This window comes from Teleopsis dalmanni, chromosome X, assembly GCF_002237135.1.
Source record: "Teleopsis dalmanni isolate 2A chromosome X, ASM223713v2, whole genome shotgun sequence".
NCBI lineage: Eukaryota > Metazoa > Arthropoda > Insecta > Diptera > Diopsidae > Teleopsis > Teleopsis dalmanni.
Genome location: NC_051848.1, coordinates 81,961,681 through 81,978,542, shown reverse-complemented (window position 1 = coordinate 81,978,542; position 16,862 = coordinate 81,961,681). Strand labels below are relative to the sequence as shown.

Below are 16,862 nucleotides of genomic sequence, written 5' to 3'. Positions count from 1 at the left end.
TTTATAATATTGAAGGTATTGCCGACAAAGTGTCTTTGCACTTGCTCAGCCAACTTAACTGCCGATCATTAAGATTACAAAACTGACGAGGTCACAACCTATTAAAAAAACTTAAACCGCTTGCGAAGGAAACAAAGAAAGAAAGCGAAATATGGATAAAATTAATTGACATATCTGAAATTCCAATAAACAACCTTTTGAGGCCACATGTCTGTTTATTAAATGATAAAAAAAAATTAATAATATTATGGTGGCAAAATATTTAAAATATTATAATTATAATGTTATAATATTATAATCATATATAAATGTGTGTGATGTCACATCAACAACATATTACTCTGAGATCCTTATTACTCGACACATGTATTGATAATACCATAGGTCGTAATTTAAATTCAATGACAACAACAGCCACAACTACAACAAAGACATATATAATAAAATATATCCAGAGACCCAACAATGTTTCTTCTGTAATAATAGGAAATTGCAATAGTTAAAATTGTATAATTGCAATAATTGTTTAATTAAACTTACCTGCAAGGGTCAGAGTTGCGTTGCACTTAACTTCTCAGCACTAAATATTACTTACTTTTTTTAAATACCAATATAGGCACTGCGGAATAACTGTCACAATATCAAACTGAAATAGAAAATAGAAAATGGTCTTAGTATAACTAATGTGGCGAATATATAAATTTAAAAAGAGACCTGATCTATAGGCAAACAGTTTTTAGTTATTAGTACACTATAATGCACTATCTCAGACTGCATTGGTTCTTCGAGACTATTTCGCTAAAAATTGAATTTAAATCATTCGACAATTTTCGTATATATCTGATATAGAGCCGCGTAACTTTTGGCTATTCGCTAAGCTCAAGATACCGTTTCAGGGACATAGTTTCAATACAAACGAAGAGATATGAACAGAATAGCAGCGCATACTGACGGCCATTCCTAAAATTGACTTTAACAATTATTCACAGGATTTGAATAATATTTGCAAAAGTGTGTTGTATAGGGAGGTCACCAAAGACAGCAGATTTTTAATATAAATAACTAAAATATAGTTGAATTGTACCATTAATGCTACCATATTAAATATTAGATTGTCTTTCGTTAAACACTACCCTCAACAACATGATATTTTCTAGTTCATATAAAAGCTTCTCTTATAAAATCTTTTGAAATAAATATTTACAGTCAGAAAAGTAAATAGCTTTCTTCACTTTTGGTTCAAAATTAAGTTGGGCATATAAGGATATTCAATATGAAAGAAGATTAATCACAGAAATACTGTATTTATGCTTTCCACATATTCATATTATGAAAAATCTATTCTACATTAATTAAAATGTATATGAATATCCATTTACATCTTGGAAAAAAGAAAAATAATTATAATGTTTTTTCTATGTAAAAAATATAAATGTTCAAATACCAAATAATAATTATTTAAATATATATATATATATAAGAGTTTATTGGTATGCAAAATAGTTACATATATCTAAAATTATAAAACTTTTAAGCTTTATACTCTCTTATAATCATCTCTTTTATAATCATAATAATTAGTAACTTGAATAATATACACAGCTTTTTATAGGCTATTTAATAGGTCTGGGTCCACTCAGTTGATGATCGCTTTGATTCCGGAGTGAAGTGATGGATCCATGTTTCATCCAGTGTCACATATTAACGCGAAAAATCTGATTTATTACGTGTTAACAAGGCCAAACACTGCTCTGAATTATCAATACGTTGTTGTTTTTGATCGACTGTGAGTAAACGCGGCACCCACTTTGAAAAGAGCTTTTTCATGGTCAAATGTTCATGCATAAGTGTAAACACACTACCTTCTGATATCTTTACGGTCTCAACTATCTCAAGCAATTTCAATTTACGATCAGATATAACCAATTTCTGGACTTTTTTGATATTTTCTGGAGTAACCACCTCAGAACATTCACCATCATCGGTGTCTGTAAGACCACGTTAAAATTCAGCAAACCAATAACAAATGGTTCTTTTCGACGGAGTAGAGTCCGGATAACACTTTTGAAGCCATTGCTGAGCTTGTACAGTATTTTTTTCATCAAGAAGCAATGATAAATTAACACACGAAATTGTTTTGAATTCATTGTTTTGAAAATAACAAAAGTAGCTTTACTTAAATGGCTGTCACTTTTTTTCTGACTAATCGAAATGTCATGAAATTTTATACATAGTTTTTTGAAGATTTGTACTTCATAAGCGTCATATAGATTTGACAATGGCAGCGCCATCTGTGTGTCAGTCACACGACTTATTGAGTGCATTCAATCACTTTTCACATTTTTCAGCCTTGAGAACTGGAACACGAAAGTATTCATGGCAATTTTACATGCCATGAAATATTGCATCCACTCCATAACTTACCAAGTTTATGTGTATAGTGCCCGTACGTACTATATGCCTGTGAGTGTAAAATAGTAGAATTTATGAAAAATGAAGAATTTAAAAAAAGAAATTAAAAGTTCTCAACTGTCTCCACAACTAAATCAGCGGAAGTTCATTATCAGCAACAGTAATAACAGCACAGTAAAAAGCATCGTTAAAACAAAAAAACAAAAACAAGGCAGTGCAACTTCAACGGGAAATATTCAGTCACTGCATCCGCAATATGTGGTGCATACACTGTCCCATTGCTAGAGAAAAACAGATACATGCCAGTGAAGAGCCATTATGTTCTGGTCGCATTATATGATGAGTTCCGTTCTGCTCAGCGTTTGTAGCAATGGACTAAACTGGAGTATCCGCAAGCGTATGCACGCGAGTCTCTCCATTTCAATATGTGAACGAATATGAAAGCACGCATCTATGATACTCGCTACGGAAGTATAAATTTCCACATCAATATGTTTACAGCAACAACGACTGCAACGAAGGCAACATCAGCTACAAAAACACGTGTAGATACAAAAAGAATAGCTACTTAACTTAATTAAGTTTGCATTGTAAAAGGGCGGGAAGTTGCAGTGAAAGCGTGCGTGTGACTACAATAAAAATATTATAATTACATGAAAATGAAACCCTGTGATTGTTACTTATATTATTATTATTGTCATTATCATTGTTGCATTCTTTTTTACTAAGTTTTTTTCTATTTACATTTTTGATTGTGACTTGCGTGATAATTGTTAAAGGGAATGATTTTGGCCCGGAAAAACTCTCAGAAGCATCGTTTATTCATAAAAACTCTAATTTTTGTTTTCAATGAAATTGTAATTATATTTAATTTAACAAATAACATTTAGAAATTTTTTATTTCTATTGGAACTACTCAAACTATATGCTTATTTTTTAATAAAAAGGCTAAGCTACCTAAAATAAACAATGAAAAATAATTTTTTATCACGAGTCTACATTCAAATATTACCTCAAGACTCTAAGAGCAACTAGATCAAACACTAAGCACAATTTATCATCAGCAAATTGGTATCATTGGACTTGGGTCATGATCCTTAAAATGACTTTTCATAATAACCTTAAACGAAAACGTCAAAAAAGTAGATCACATTTAACCAATAACTAATGAGTCATAAGTATCATGGTTGGTTGGTTGGTTGGTTGGAGTGGCGGCCTTGTATCCCAAAAAGCCCACTTAAGCACAAATAATGGCCCATTGTGGTACCACAGGAGTTACGTTGATTTGTATATAGATTGTAATCAATATACATTCAACGTCGAAGAAAGGTAACGACTCCCCTATTAGGTAAAGGAAAACCAACCTAAAGTTCTATGAACTTGGCTAGGTCCCTAACATTACAGGATGACAACTCAGTCAGGTCAGTTAGAAAAGGAGATCCAAGGGTTTTTAATCTTCTTCTAGCTAGGAAACATAAGTATCATTAACTATATAAAATGATTTTAGGTTTTAACTATCTTTTACTAATAACATAAAAATGAACAAAGGTAAGCAATTTATTTCGAATCAAAAAAAAAATATGAGCAACCTAAATCTCGATTTTTGCGATTAGATCCAGGCATTTTATATGATCATGCACGTTCGAATTTGACCAATTTAAAGTCAACCTTCATACCAGTTAAATCTTCCTTAATTTCTTAACTGTGAAAATAAGTTAATTTCGAAAGTGTTCATACTGCCGCAAATTAAGGAAATCATATGTTTTTTGTTTACAAATCGAATGTTAAAAATTACATACTCCAAACACCATTTGGGTCTGGGAAATTTTGTAAGTTATATATTATATTATAATTATAATATTATAATTATAGAGGATGGCATTCAGTAGTTTTATTAGCTTTAGTGGATTTCAGGTATGTGAATTATTATTTTTCACTCTATTTTAAATTAACAATAGTTACAGTTTTTTCTCTATATTCAAATTTAAAAATTTGCACCAGTTTCAAAATATTTTCCAGGTTTTATTAAAGTCAACTGTCATTGTGATTCCATTATTTCCCATCTAAAAAGAGCTGACGGTTCAGCCATTAATTAATATTCAATAGCTTGAAGTAAAAACCACCTAACATTCACTCCACTGAAATTTAACCCACTGATCTAATTGGGATTCGTGAGGTTTACTTAATTACTTATTTTATTTCATACAATGTATAGTTAAAATAAAAATTTTTGATATGTAATTAGTGATAAGATTTTACCACTTATTGTTAGTCTCATTCTAATACCAGATGCAACTTCATTGACATTTATTTAAAAACAATGTCACTTTTTCGTTATCTCAACTTTTTCTTTTGCTTCTTACGCATAGTTGCATTTGAAATGTCCCTTCATTTATGCCTCCGATTCAACGAAATTAGGTTAAGCAATTTTTCTCAATTTCCTTCTAACCTTAAAACTGAATTTTGTGTTGAAAAACCAACTTAATTTCGCTGAAACGAAGATAAAATTAAGATTTTTACGAAATCAAGGTGTATCTGAACATAGTAATAAGCTTGAATAAACCAAGGCACGTTTTTAATTATGCTGCTACAAGATTATGATCACTGAATATATCTATACCCATCTACGAGTGTGGTATCTCCTGCTAATTATAACGTGATCAAATTGGTTACATATGTGTTCATATAGAGATTTCAAGGTATACTTGTCTATATCGAGATGGGGAAACCTACTTTTTTATAAAGTAAATAATATTAATACTTCTGAAATTGTTTAGTATATAGTGTTGATTTCCAATTTCAAAAAAAAATTTACAAAAACGACTTGAAAAACAAATATGCCAACAAGATTATTTCCCCACCAATTATTTTTGATCCCTTCTTTTCATATGCTCTTCTGACAATATAGATTAATGCGGGTAAAAGCTACTACAATTAATTCAATAGCTTTCAATACGATGGTGTCAAAATATCACGGAACGTGTAGAAAGTTTCCATTATATTCAAATATGTTATGCGATACATTGCACACTGATAAAAATCGTATTACCAACAAATCATATGACACATTTCAAGTTTAAGTTTTGTTAGAGCTTTAATCAGATGCAGGAAAACATCTTTAAACTAAAATATATTTAAAATATATTTTGAAATTAGATAGAGTGGTGCACAATGTAGTACGTAGATGAGACGTTTAGTAAACTAGTGTTAAAAAATTACTAATACGTTATGAGTTATAATTTTAAATGTTCTACTGAAACTGAATTGGAAATTTGTATCTTTTTCAAAAATATTGTCGAACGTGCAAGTATTAATATAGTTTCGATATAAGCTAGTGGTTTTTTCAGTTGCCAATGCTTATATAAAAAAAGGTTGATTATGAAGCAACCAAAATAAAAATACTAGATTTGTTGCCATCTTCTTGCATTAAAAACACACAAATATAATACTTTTGATCTAACAATAACAAAGTCAGTTCCTTTTAAAACTTTATTATCTTAAATTTATTATACATTTATTATTTAGCAATAAAAATTGTTATAGCTAAAAACTAATGTAGTAATTCATAGATTCTGGCAACTTTAAATGAAATATTTTAATTTGATTTTTTCAGACTAATTAATAGAAGTTACCGATTACTTCGAATGTTCAAGTGATTTCTTGCAACTCATGTCATGTCGAAAATGCTTCTTCTTTTTCTCCAAGATGTGTTCACGGCAATATTTAGTTTCAGGTATGACTGCATTTTCACAGTTTTTGGTTTTATTAACATGAATACATTTTACGGTTTTCACAGATTGCAATTTCATACCTTCAGTAACGCGTTCTTCTTCTTTTCGTGTTTCTTCGAATAAAGCATCACTACCACGACTGCGTCGGCCATGTTTAAAAGCCTTAAATTTCTCATGAGTTTTAATTTTATTAGGCGAGTTCTTGGGTTTAGATGTCAGTGTTACAAGCTCTTCTATATTATCAATATTGCATTTGGGGCGCTCTTGCTTCGACTGAGTGGCATATGTTTCTTTCAACAATTTAAGCGATGCTTCAAAAGATTTTTTTAATGTAGAAACATCTTCTTTGTTAAAAATAAGATTATTTTGAAATGAAGATGTACCCTTCTCATTTGAATTATTTAAATATTTCATAGAAGAAGTAATTTTTTCCACAGAACTCTCTAAGGCGCTATCCAATTTATCATTATCCTCATCTTCAAAGAGAAGAACTAAAATAGTGAATAAAATATAATAAAATCTTTTTTTATGGAATTGTATTTTATAATTCTGATTTTACCATTTTCATTAGTTTTCGCACGAGAACTACCATTTTCATTAGTTTTAGCACGAGATAACTGCCCAAATGTACTACGCCGGTTCTTACGCTGTTCCTTACGTGTATGCTCAGTGCAGAGCGTATGAGTTCCTAGTGCCATATTTAGGCATTGTTTGTTATTTTTATAGAAATAAGTACATTGCCCATATGGGTTCTTTGGATCACTTGATAAGTGCGTTCGACAGTAGTTATACCCATCTACACAAGGAGAGCTACACAAGTATGTGGAGTTATTACAAACCTTTTTCTTAAATATGATTTCCCGCTTCACTCGTTCATGCATTATTTTCTCCTCCTCAGAACTATAAAATTTTTTAATATCGAATGGCATCTTAAAACAGCAAATGAGTTAATGATACTATTTATTTGACGAGAAATGCACCTTGCAACAAACTCAATCTTAATCATATACCAAAAATTCGACGTAGCTTAGTGTTGCCACCGGATTATTTTTAATATTTACTAGCAGCTATTTTGTTAACGCCGATTTTGTTACATATCGCCGATTTTTGTCGGTACAATACATGCACGCATTTTTTTATTTGTAGTCACATCTATATTAAGTATTCTTACCGATAAATCAGACTGTAATAAGTCACATATATGAAAAAACGCACATTATCTATGTAGAAATTGTATTCAAATAAAGCAATTTCCATCGATCGATACAATTTATTTAACATATTATTAGTTTAGACAAGCAAATTTTAAGCTAATAGTAGCCATGATTATTGCTTAATATAAGCGCAAACATCATTTTAGTATCAATTTTTAGTTTAAAACGATACTGACTAGTAACTATAATAGCTATTAAAACCTAAAATCTTAACTTTAGTCTTTTGAAACCATAAAAATTTGATAAAATCCAATTTTTTTTGTCTGGTTGAGTCGTTTTATTACTTCCGCAAAAGTTTTAGAGCAAGAATGACACAAATTCAAATAATACAAATAAGCCCTCTGCAAACTTGTCTTTGATAAGGGAATAAGCTAATACCCTTACCGCTGGAATATACATTGCCCTTCTTACACGACCACGTCGAAGGACCACTTGATGATTACTTTGACACATGTTTCATAACATATTAACACCACAAATTCAAATGTAGTACTTCTCTAGCATGTGAAAAAACCTATTCACCGGATTTTCATTCCACGAAGAGATGATAAGATCGTTATTTTGTTAAATCACCTCATTTAGATCATCACAAGATACTTCCTCAAGAGCTAGTACCTAAATTCTGCAGAACAAACGTTTTACAACTGGCCATCGCATTTCACTTACTCCCAAAATACCAATTTCGTTTTTTGTTTTGTATTTTCCGTATTGTATTATTAATTTTTCCGCTTTCGAACATGTTCCTGACATTCCAAGTGTCAATTTTATAGGATTGTTAATTATTGAATCTTATCTGAGCTGAACGGGAGATTCTTAATACTCCCGCCCCATTTAAGGGGCGCCCCTACTCGGGGCCGTTGTTTTGATTCTCAGCCATGTTAGATAAATTGATTCATGTTGATTCATGTTAAACTTGGAAAAAATAATAATGATGGTTTTCCGTTGCCTTCCATCGCTGTGCAAATACCGTTTACATGAATAACACTGCGCTATATGCTAATTCATATATAATCATACCAGTTGTCTCAACCTCTGTCTATACATGATACTGACAAACCAGCTGCCATTCCCCCGCACCATATGTAAGCTTTTACCGATACTACCTTCGGAAAGATTACAGTGGGGGTTTGGTCCGCAGTAGGTATTTCATTTCTCTCCTACCACCTATTATTGGTAGGATTTCGCTATCCACCACCTACGACGCGCTCTCTAGGGGTTACAGCCTTCCCCGAAGGAATTATATCTTGCAATTTCGAATTTATAACAATATAATATTTTCTATTCATTTTCACAGTGTTCTTTTTCATATATAACACCACACAAATTGAACCAAATTTTGTGTCATTCTAGGATCAAATTTTTTTGACATGTCATTTGTGTACATGTCATAAATACTTAGATTAGACAAACTATGTGAACTACGCCCTAAATGGAAAAATGTAGTATTTTCCAAAAAATCGTGTTCTATCATTTAGCTACTTGCTTTAAATATATGTGCAGCTCTTCCTAAACAACCGCTGCCTCTGAAATAAATTTATGATAAAAATAATCTGTGGTTTCCAATCACCGTAGCTTCTAATATATATATATGGTGGGACATTGGGACAGCGCACTATCCAACAAGTGGCCCCACTGAAATGAAGGATTAGTCGGAGTAGACCACGAAACGACTTGGGTCCTTTTTCGTCCTTTGATTCTCGGATGTTGTTATTGAGTTAAAGCTGGAATGGCTTCCGTTCGCATAATTACATCTTTTGTTAATGCAAGCATCTCATTCAGCTTGAGGTTTCCTGCCAAGTCGATACTTGATACTTAAAGTTGCCATGTCCAGTAATTAGTGAGGGCAGCCACCTTAGAGTGTTCCGCAAATAGCTAAGCACTTTTATCGCTTCTCTAGCCCACGGTTTAGGTAACATTAGTTTGATCTGTCTACAAGTGCTCAACTCTCTCCATCTATTAAGATGAAGTGAGATTATCCACTTATAGACATAGGCTACCGTCATGCTGTACCCCAATGGTATTCTGGGCTCCGGCCCACAGAAATTATGGCTTGAACCTTGCTTTGCAAGTTCATCTGCCTTCTCGTTTTGCTCAACACCGATGTGTCCTTTAACCCACATGATCGTCACCTCATTTCCATGAGCTTCGTTACACATTCTTGTACTAAGCTGTTAGTTATGTATGTCTTTTGTATGCTTTTGATAACTGCTTGGTTGTCCAGCGCTATCAGAATCTTTTTCTGATATACCTGACAATCCAATAGGTGATCCAGAGCATGTCAGACCGCCATAAGTTCCGCTTGATAGACGGAAACATATATTCCTAGATGTAGAGTGCACATTAGATTTAGCTCTTTCGAGTAAACCCCAGCACCAGCTCTGCCATCCATTAAGGAGCCATCGGTAAATATGCAAATGTCATTCCTTCCACAGTCATTATGTAGAAGGCCGTCTACTATCAGTGTTCTATAGGACACGTCTGTCCCATAAAACCTCCTCATAGTCTCCAATGGCATCTGCGTTTCCTTGACCGCGGCCTGGACGAGATCAAGAATCTTACGATGGCCCACTAATTTTCCAAAGTTGTTCCACGTTTAGCTCCGGTTCATGCGAATTACTGCCAGTGCCGCCGTTTTCTTTATATGTAAATCCAACGGAAGCAAGCCTAGCATCGCCTCTAATGCCGGTGTTGGTGTAGTTCGCATAGCGCCTGTAATTCCAACACAGGCTAGTCGCTGGACTCTATCTAACTTCGTCTTTATTGTCTTTTGGATGACTTTACACCACCGTAGCTTCTAAGCTATGACTAGTCTGGAGAAATGTCAAATACCATTAATAACTTAATTTGATGGTAATTTTTTTATTTATAAGATAATTCAGTCGCTCTTATGGTATATAACTTTGCGAGTACATCGAGGAAAAATAAACTATATATAAATGAATGTTAGAATTGTGTAAAGAAATTATGGTTATGTTCATACTCATTCTTAAATGCTCTACAGATATTATCAACATACCAAACAATGATATGGAAACCTTCTAAGCACCAATTAATAGTTCATTGCTGAAATGTTTGAATTTCTTATTGGTGTCGGTGTCGGAGAGTAAGTATCTGGCTAGAATTTGCTTAGTTTTAGTTTTTTAAATATCAATTAAAAAAGAGAGAATAATTGTAATTGCTATACATAGTGATATCTGTCACCTGTTCATGCTCCAACGAATAAAGGATTGCTTTGTTTAGTCTTTCGTCCTTCATATTTAAGTACGCGATCAACTCCCCTACTTTTTAATGATTAACCAGATAATAGTCTTTTTGTTCTATATCCATGCTTAACAATAATTGTAACCTGAGTTGTGCATCAAACTGTTTTGCATAGATCGCGTAGACATAACTGGCTTCCTTACTACTGAATTGAACAATAGTTTCAATAGGTCCGACATAAAAAATACCTTAGTGCAATTAATATTTCTCTTAGACCCAATGAATGCTAAAGTTTTTCGAAATAAAAAAATATTATATATGTATATCATTACACCATTAGCTAGAGTCTTTGTTGTATTCAACAATAAAATCTTTGAAAATAATAATAGATTATTAATTCAACAATAGAATATAAATTTAATTTTATATGTTATTGTTAACATTTTTACATATATCATAAACTTATTCAATTATTATTTGATTTTTTTAAAATACTCATAATATGTGCACGTCTTTGTACATTCTGGAATTATCTGTTATTCCACAATCCACCTATTTGTTACATTTGCAAGAGTATACCATACAAAGCTATCGTCTTTGTCTTCCAAGCTTTTAGATCATGAGATGGTATTTTTGTTAAACTATGTTAAAACTTTCCGAGTCATTGTTTCCTAAAAACAACAAAATAATACTAAAATTATATAAATAAATATTGAAAGTTGCATTACCTTCTCTTTTGTCACTACTAATCCACTATGACATTAGTTTTTATTTTATGCTGTCAGATATTTCGTCATCATCTCATTACCTTCGCCATCAGATTTTGTATAATTAAAAAAATTGTTTCCTTCATCATCGAAGTCGTTATTATAGTAAATAAACTGGTGCTTTTGATAAATTGTCGATACCAGTCTTACATTACCAGTGAGCATCACTTGATCTAAGTGTACATTACCAGTTTTGCGCAAGTCCTGCATTTCTGAAGATTTCCTCATTTTCAGATCTAATTTCACTAAAAGGCCCATCAGGGGCCTTTTAAAATCAACAGAATTCTAAAAGACGGCACTGTTGGTGTAGGACTGAAAATAGGACTGAAAATGTTTAGAATCGAGCTGTGCCCATGGTCACTAGCCCTCCATTGTGATGTAGCCATAAGTCTTAGGGCAGATGAAACTGCCAACTGCTTACTGATAATGTCAAGTGGCAAGAGCTGTCCACCATATGGCTATGCCATATAGAAGTATTGGTCTAATGACAGCAGTGTAAAGCCATTGAGCGATACGTGGTTGTAATCCCCACTTTTTACCAATAGCTTTTTGACAAAGGAGCAATGCAATGTTTGCTTTCCTAGCTCGCTCCAAAACATTTTCTTTCCAGGTCAGTTTCCTATCGAAAACAATGCCTAGGAATTTTGCTTTCTCAATAAATTGTATCTCCTTTAATTTAGAGTGGAGAAAAATTTGGAACCCTATGTTTTCTGGTAAATACTACGATTTCCGTTTTACTGGGGTTAACCCCGAGACCACATGTCAGTGTCCAATTGCTAAGATATTAAAGTAGTAGCATATTTTCCAGTAACTGTTAACGCAATGTGATCCGCATATGCAACTGTCCCGCAACCCGCTCTCCTCAGTTTTTGTAACAGTTCATTCACCGCTATATTCCAGAGGAGGGGAGAGAGTGCGCCCCTTTGTGGGATACCTCTATTCACCCGTCTGTGTGTTGCTGATACACCCAATTGTGCTTCAATAATTCTGCCAGTTAGTAACTGACCGATAAAACTGATGAGCGCATCTTCAACACCCAGACGCGAGAGTGCGCTTGCTATTGGACTGGGAAGAATATTGTTAAAAGCTTCTTCAATATCTACGAAAGCCAGTATACAAAGTTCCCTTAATTTAAGAGTTTTTGAATAGTATAAGTGAGGGCATGGAGTGCTGTCTCTGTGGATTTACCCTTAGTGTAGGCGTGTTGTGTCAGAGACCAAAGATTGGGATCTATAACTCGCCTTATTTCAAAGTCTATAATTCTTTCTAGAGCTTTCAGCATGAAAGATGAGAGACTAATTGGACGGAGTTCATTTGGGTCACTATGAGAGGTTTTACCTGCCATAGGAATAAAAACAACTCTAACCTTTCTCCATTGTGTTAGAACATAATTAAAAATGAAGCAGTATTTAAAAAAGGTCAAAAGCCAGTTGTGTATTTGTTCCCAAGAGTTTTGCAGCTCAATAGGATGAGTACCATCCGGTCCTGGTGATTTGTAGGGCTTAAAGCTAAAAATGGCCCATTTTAGAGTTCGTAGGTTTAACTTGATGGAGTTTACCGATGTGTAGTTAAAACATTCTGAGGATTCCGTCGAGGCGAAGAATCCTGGGAAGTGGGTATCTAGTAATAAATCTAGTGACTCTCTTCTGTTATTTGACCAAGTCCCATCCGGTTTTCTTAGCAACTCAGGGACACATGGATTTTTAGATAGGATTTTGCGTAGTCTAGAGGTTTCAGAGTCCTTACTTATCTCCTGGCAATATGATTGCCAACTGGTCCTCTTAGACTTCCGTAATTCTTTCTTGTATTTCTGCAGAGAGATCTTGTATTCAGACCAATCACTCTCATTTCTGTTTAGCTTTGCCCTATTAAAAAGTCTCCTGCATTCTTTCCTCAACTGACCTAAGCTACTATTCCACCAGGGTGGGTTGCACTTCCTACTAGGTCGAGTAGAAGGACAGGCAAGGTTAAAAGCTTCATTAAGTATTGAGGTAAGATCTCCTACGTGCTTGTCCAGGTCATTTAAATTCTCTGGAGGGTAAAGAGCAGTGTTTTTCAACAGTTCATCTATAGATGATTCGTACTTTGTCCAGTTTGTATTCCTGACATTTCTGAAAGTTTCTAAACTGGGGGTACTTGATTTCTTTAAGTTTATAGAAAATTCTAAAATCATATGGTCTGAAAAAGAGTGTCTAGTGGACACTTTCCATTTTTTGATAGACCCATGAATTTTGACAGTAGTCACTGTGATATCTAGAACTTCCTGCCTGTTTTTAGTAACAAAAGTCGGCCTATTACCGTCATTACATATAAAGAGATTATTACTAAGAATAAAGTCAAAAAGTAACTCACCACGTTCATTTGTATTTGAGCTGCCCCATATTTCATGGTGAGCATTTGCGTCGCAGCCCAAAATAATATCTGCACCAAGTCTCCTAGCATCAGTTGTCAGCTGCTTCAGGCTACTTGATGGTAATTCTTCGTGATCATGAGCCATATATGCAGATACCGCCCATATCTGGCCCCAAGGTCACTCAATACTTACTGCGGTTAGGTCTTTGTCACTATACTGCGAAAGCATGAGAGTGTTATATGTTTTATTTATTAATATGCAGGATCTAGGCTTACCCTTGTTTACCGCATATATTAAGTCAAAGTTTTTAGTCCTGAATCCGCATACAAGATCCTTAAAAACCCATGGCTCTTGCACCAGGACCATATCAGCCTCGTTGTTGCTGAGGCATTGCAGCAAGCTAGCGGACGCAGCCTTGCAATGGTGCAGGTTAATTTGTAGTACCCGCATCATGGTTTGTTTTGAAAGTGGTAGTGTCCACCACTGTTACATCAACGCGCTATCTTCCTCACATTCATTTCCTGAGTTCAAAAGTTGTTCTTCGTCAAAAAGATAGCGCGTGCCAATACTCTCCTCAGATGTAATCGAGGGGGTTGGAGAGGACATAGTCACGTCCATATTCGGTGAAACAGAAGTGGCAGGCAGTATTTCTACTGGGCCCACTGAGTTAGCGGTAGCAGGTACCAAGTCGCCCGCTTCCATTATGGTATCAACAGTCCCTTGCAGTGCTGTTGGACCCGTATCATTAGGTGAGGATTGCTCCTCGTCCTTTTTATATATCCTCATTGTAATGGCTGAGAAACCTTAGTTAATAACACCATTAGATTTCGCCAAAGTGGCCAAGGATGCTTTGTCAATCACAAAACTGACCGACCTATATTTACCCTTGACTTCCTCCAGCTTAGTAATCTTCCACGTTGATGTGTTTAACTGTCGGTTTCCTCACCGAATAAGTTCCAGAATCCGCTGAAGATCGGACTGATGGGCTGGTATCCAGGAACGCGCTCTTGGTCGACTAGGGATTTGCTCCTTAGTAACAACCTTGAGTTTGGCGCCTGGCCATGCCTCACCAATTCTGATATATATATGCAATCAACCAATACAAAAACTTTACTTGGTTGCATAAAATTACAGTTAGCGTAAAGCGCGTCCTTGCAACAAATAAACAAATAAACCAAATAAAAGGTTCGACATGAATACTTTTTTATCAAGTAAATAATATTAATACTTCTGAAATTGTTTAGTATATAGTGTTGATTTCCAATTTCAAAAAAAAATTTACAAAAACGACTTGAAAAACAAATATGCCAACAAGATTATTTCACCACCAATTATTTTTGATCCCTTCTTTTCATACGCTCTTCTGACAATATAGATTAATGCGGGTAAAAGCTACTACAATTAATTCAATGGCTTTCAATACGATGGTGTCAAAATATCACGGAACGTGTAGAAAGTTTCCATTATATTCAAATATGTTATGCGATACATTGCACACTGATAAAAATCGTATTACCAACAAATCATATGACACATTTCAAGTTTAAGTTTTGTTAGAGCTTTAATCAGATGCAGGAAAACATCTTTAAACTAAAATATATTTAAAATATATTTTGAAATTAGATAGAGTGGTGCACAATGTAGTACGTAGATGAGACGTTTAGTAAACTAGTGTTAAAAAATTACTAATACGTTATGAGTTATAATTTTAAATGTTCTACTGAAACTGAATTGGAAATTTGTATCTTTTTCAAAAATATTGTCGAACGTGCAAGTATTAATATAGTTTCGATATAAGCTAGTGGTTTTTTCAGTTGCCAATGCTTATATAAAAAAAGGTTGATTATGAAGCAACCAAAATAAAAATACTAGATTTGTTGCCATCTTCTTGCATTAAAAACACACAAATATAATACTTTTGATCTAACAATAACAAAGTCAGTTCCTTTTAAAACTTTATTATCTTAAATTTATTATACATTTATTATTTAGCAATAAAAATTGTTATAGCTAAAAACTAATGTAGTAATTCATAGATTCTGGCAACTTTAAATGAAATATTTTAATTTGATTTTTTCAGACTAATTAATAGAAGTTACCGATTACTTCGAATGTTCAAGTGATTTCTTGCAACTCATGTCATGTCGAAAATGCTTCTTCTTTTTCTCCAAGATGTGTTCACGGCAATATTTAGTTTCAGGTATGACTGCATTTTCACAGTTTTTGGTTTTATTAACATGAATACATTTTACGGTTTTCACAGATTGCAATTTCATACCTTCAGTAACGCGTTCTTCTTCTTTTCGTGTTTCTTCGAATAAAGCATCACTACCACGACTGCGTCGGCCATGTTTAAAAGCCTTAAATTTCTCATGAGTTTTAATTTTATTAGGCGAGTTCTTGGGTTTAGATGTCAGTGTTACAAGCTCTTCTATATTATCAATATTGCATTTGGGGCGCTCTTGCTTCGACTGAGTGGCATATGTTTCTTTCAACAATTTAAGCGATGCTTCAAAAGATTTTTTTAATGTAGAAACATCTTCTTTGTTAAAAATAAGATTATTTTGAAATGAAGATGTACCCTTCTCATTTGAATTATTTAAATATTTCATAGAAGAAGTAATTTTTTCCACAGAACTCTCTAAGGCGCTATCCAATTTATCATTATCCTCATCTTCAAAGAGAAGAACTAAAATAGTGAATAAAATGTAATAAAATCTTTTTTTATGGAATTGTATTTTATAATTCTGATTTTACCATTTTCATTAGTTTTCGCACGAGAACTACCATTTTCATTAGTTTTAGCACGAGATAACTGCCCAAATGTACTACGCCGGTTCTTACGCTGTTCCTTACGTGTATGCTCAGTGCAGAGCGTATGAGTTCCTAGTGCCATATTTAGGCATTGTTTGTTATTTTTATAGAAATAAGTACATTGCCCATATGGGTTCTTTGGATCACTTGATAAGTGCGTTCGACAGTAGTTATACCCATCTACACAAGGAGAGCTACACAAGTATGTGGAGTTATTACAAACCTTTTTCTTAAATATGATTTCCCGCTTCACTCGTTCATGCATTATTTTCTCCTCCTCAGAACTATAAAATTTTTTAATATCGAATGGCATCTTAAAACAGCAAATGAGTTAATGATACTATTTATTTGACGAGAAATGCACCTTGCA

General features: G+C 33.7%; 2 protein-coding genes across 2 annotated transcripts; both read right to left on the bottom strand.

Moving 5' to 3' along the window:
* Positions 1–979: 979 nt before the first annotated feature.
* On the bottom strand, positions 980–7,129 carry LOC119688607 (KAT8 regulatory NSL complex subunit 2-like). Its single transcript, XM_038103280.1, has 3 exons — positions 6,703–7,129; positions 6,103–6,634; positions 980–1,007 (listed from the first exon to the last, which is right to left on the bottom strand). The coding sequence occupies exons 1-3, from the start codon at positions 7,070–7,072 to the stop codon at positions 980–982; spliced, it is 930 nt and encodes a 309-aa protein (XP_037959208.1). The 5' UTR covers positions 7,073–7,129.
* An 8,651-nt stretch (positions 7,130–15,780) lies between these two features.
* Positions 15,781–16,862, bottom strand: LOC119688606. The gene is made up of 2 exons (XM_038103279.1): positions 16,436–16,862; positions 15,781–16,367 (listed from the first exon to the last, which is right to left on the bottom strand). The coding sequence occupies exons 1-2, from the start codon at positions 16,803–16,805 to the stop codon at positions 15,781–15,783; spliced, it is 957 nt and encodes a 318-aa protein (XP_037959207.1). The 5' UTR covers positions 16,806–16,862.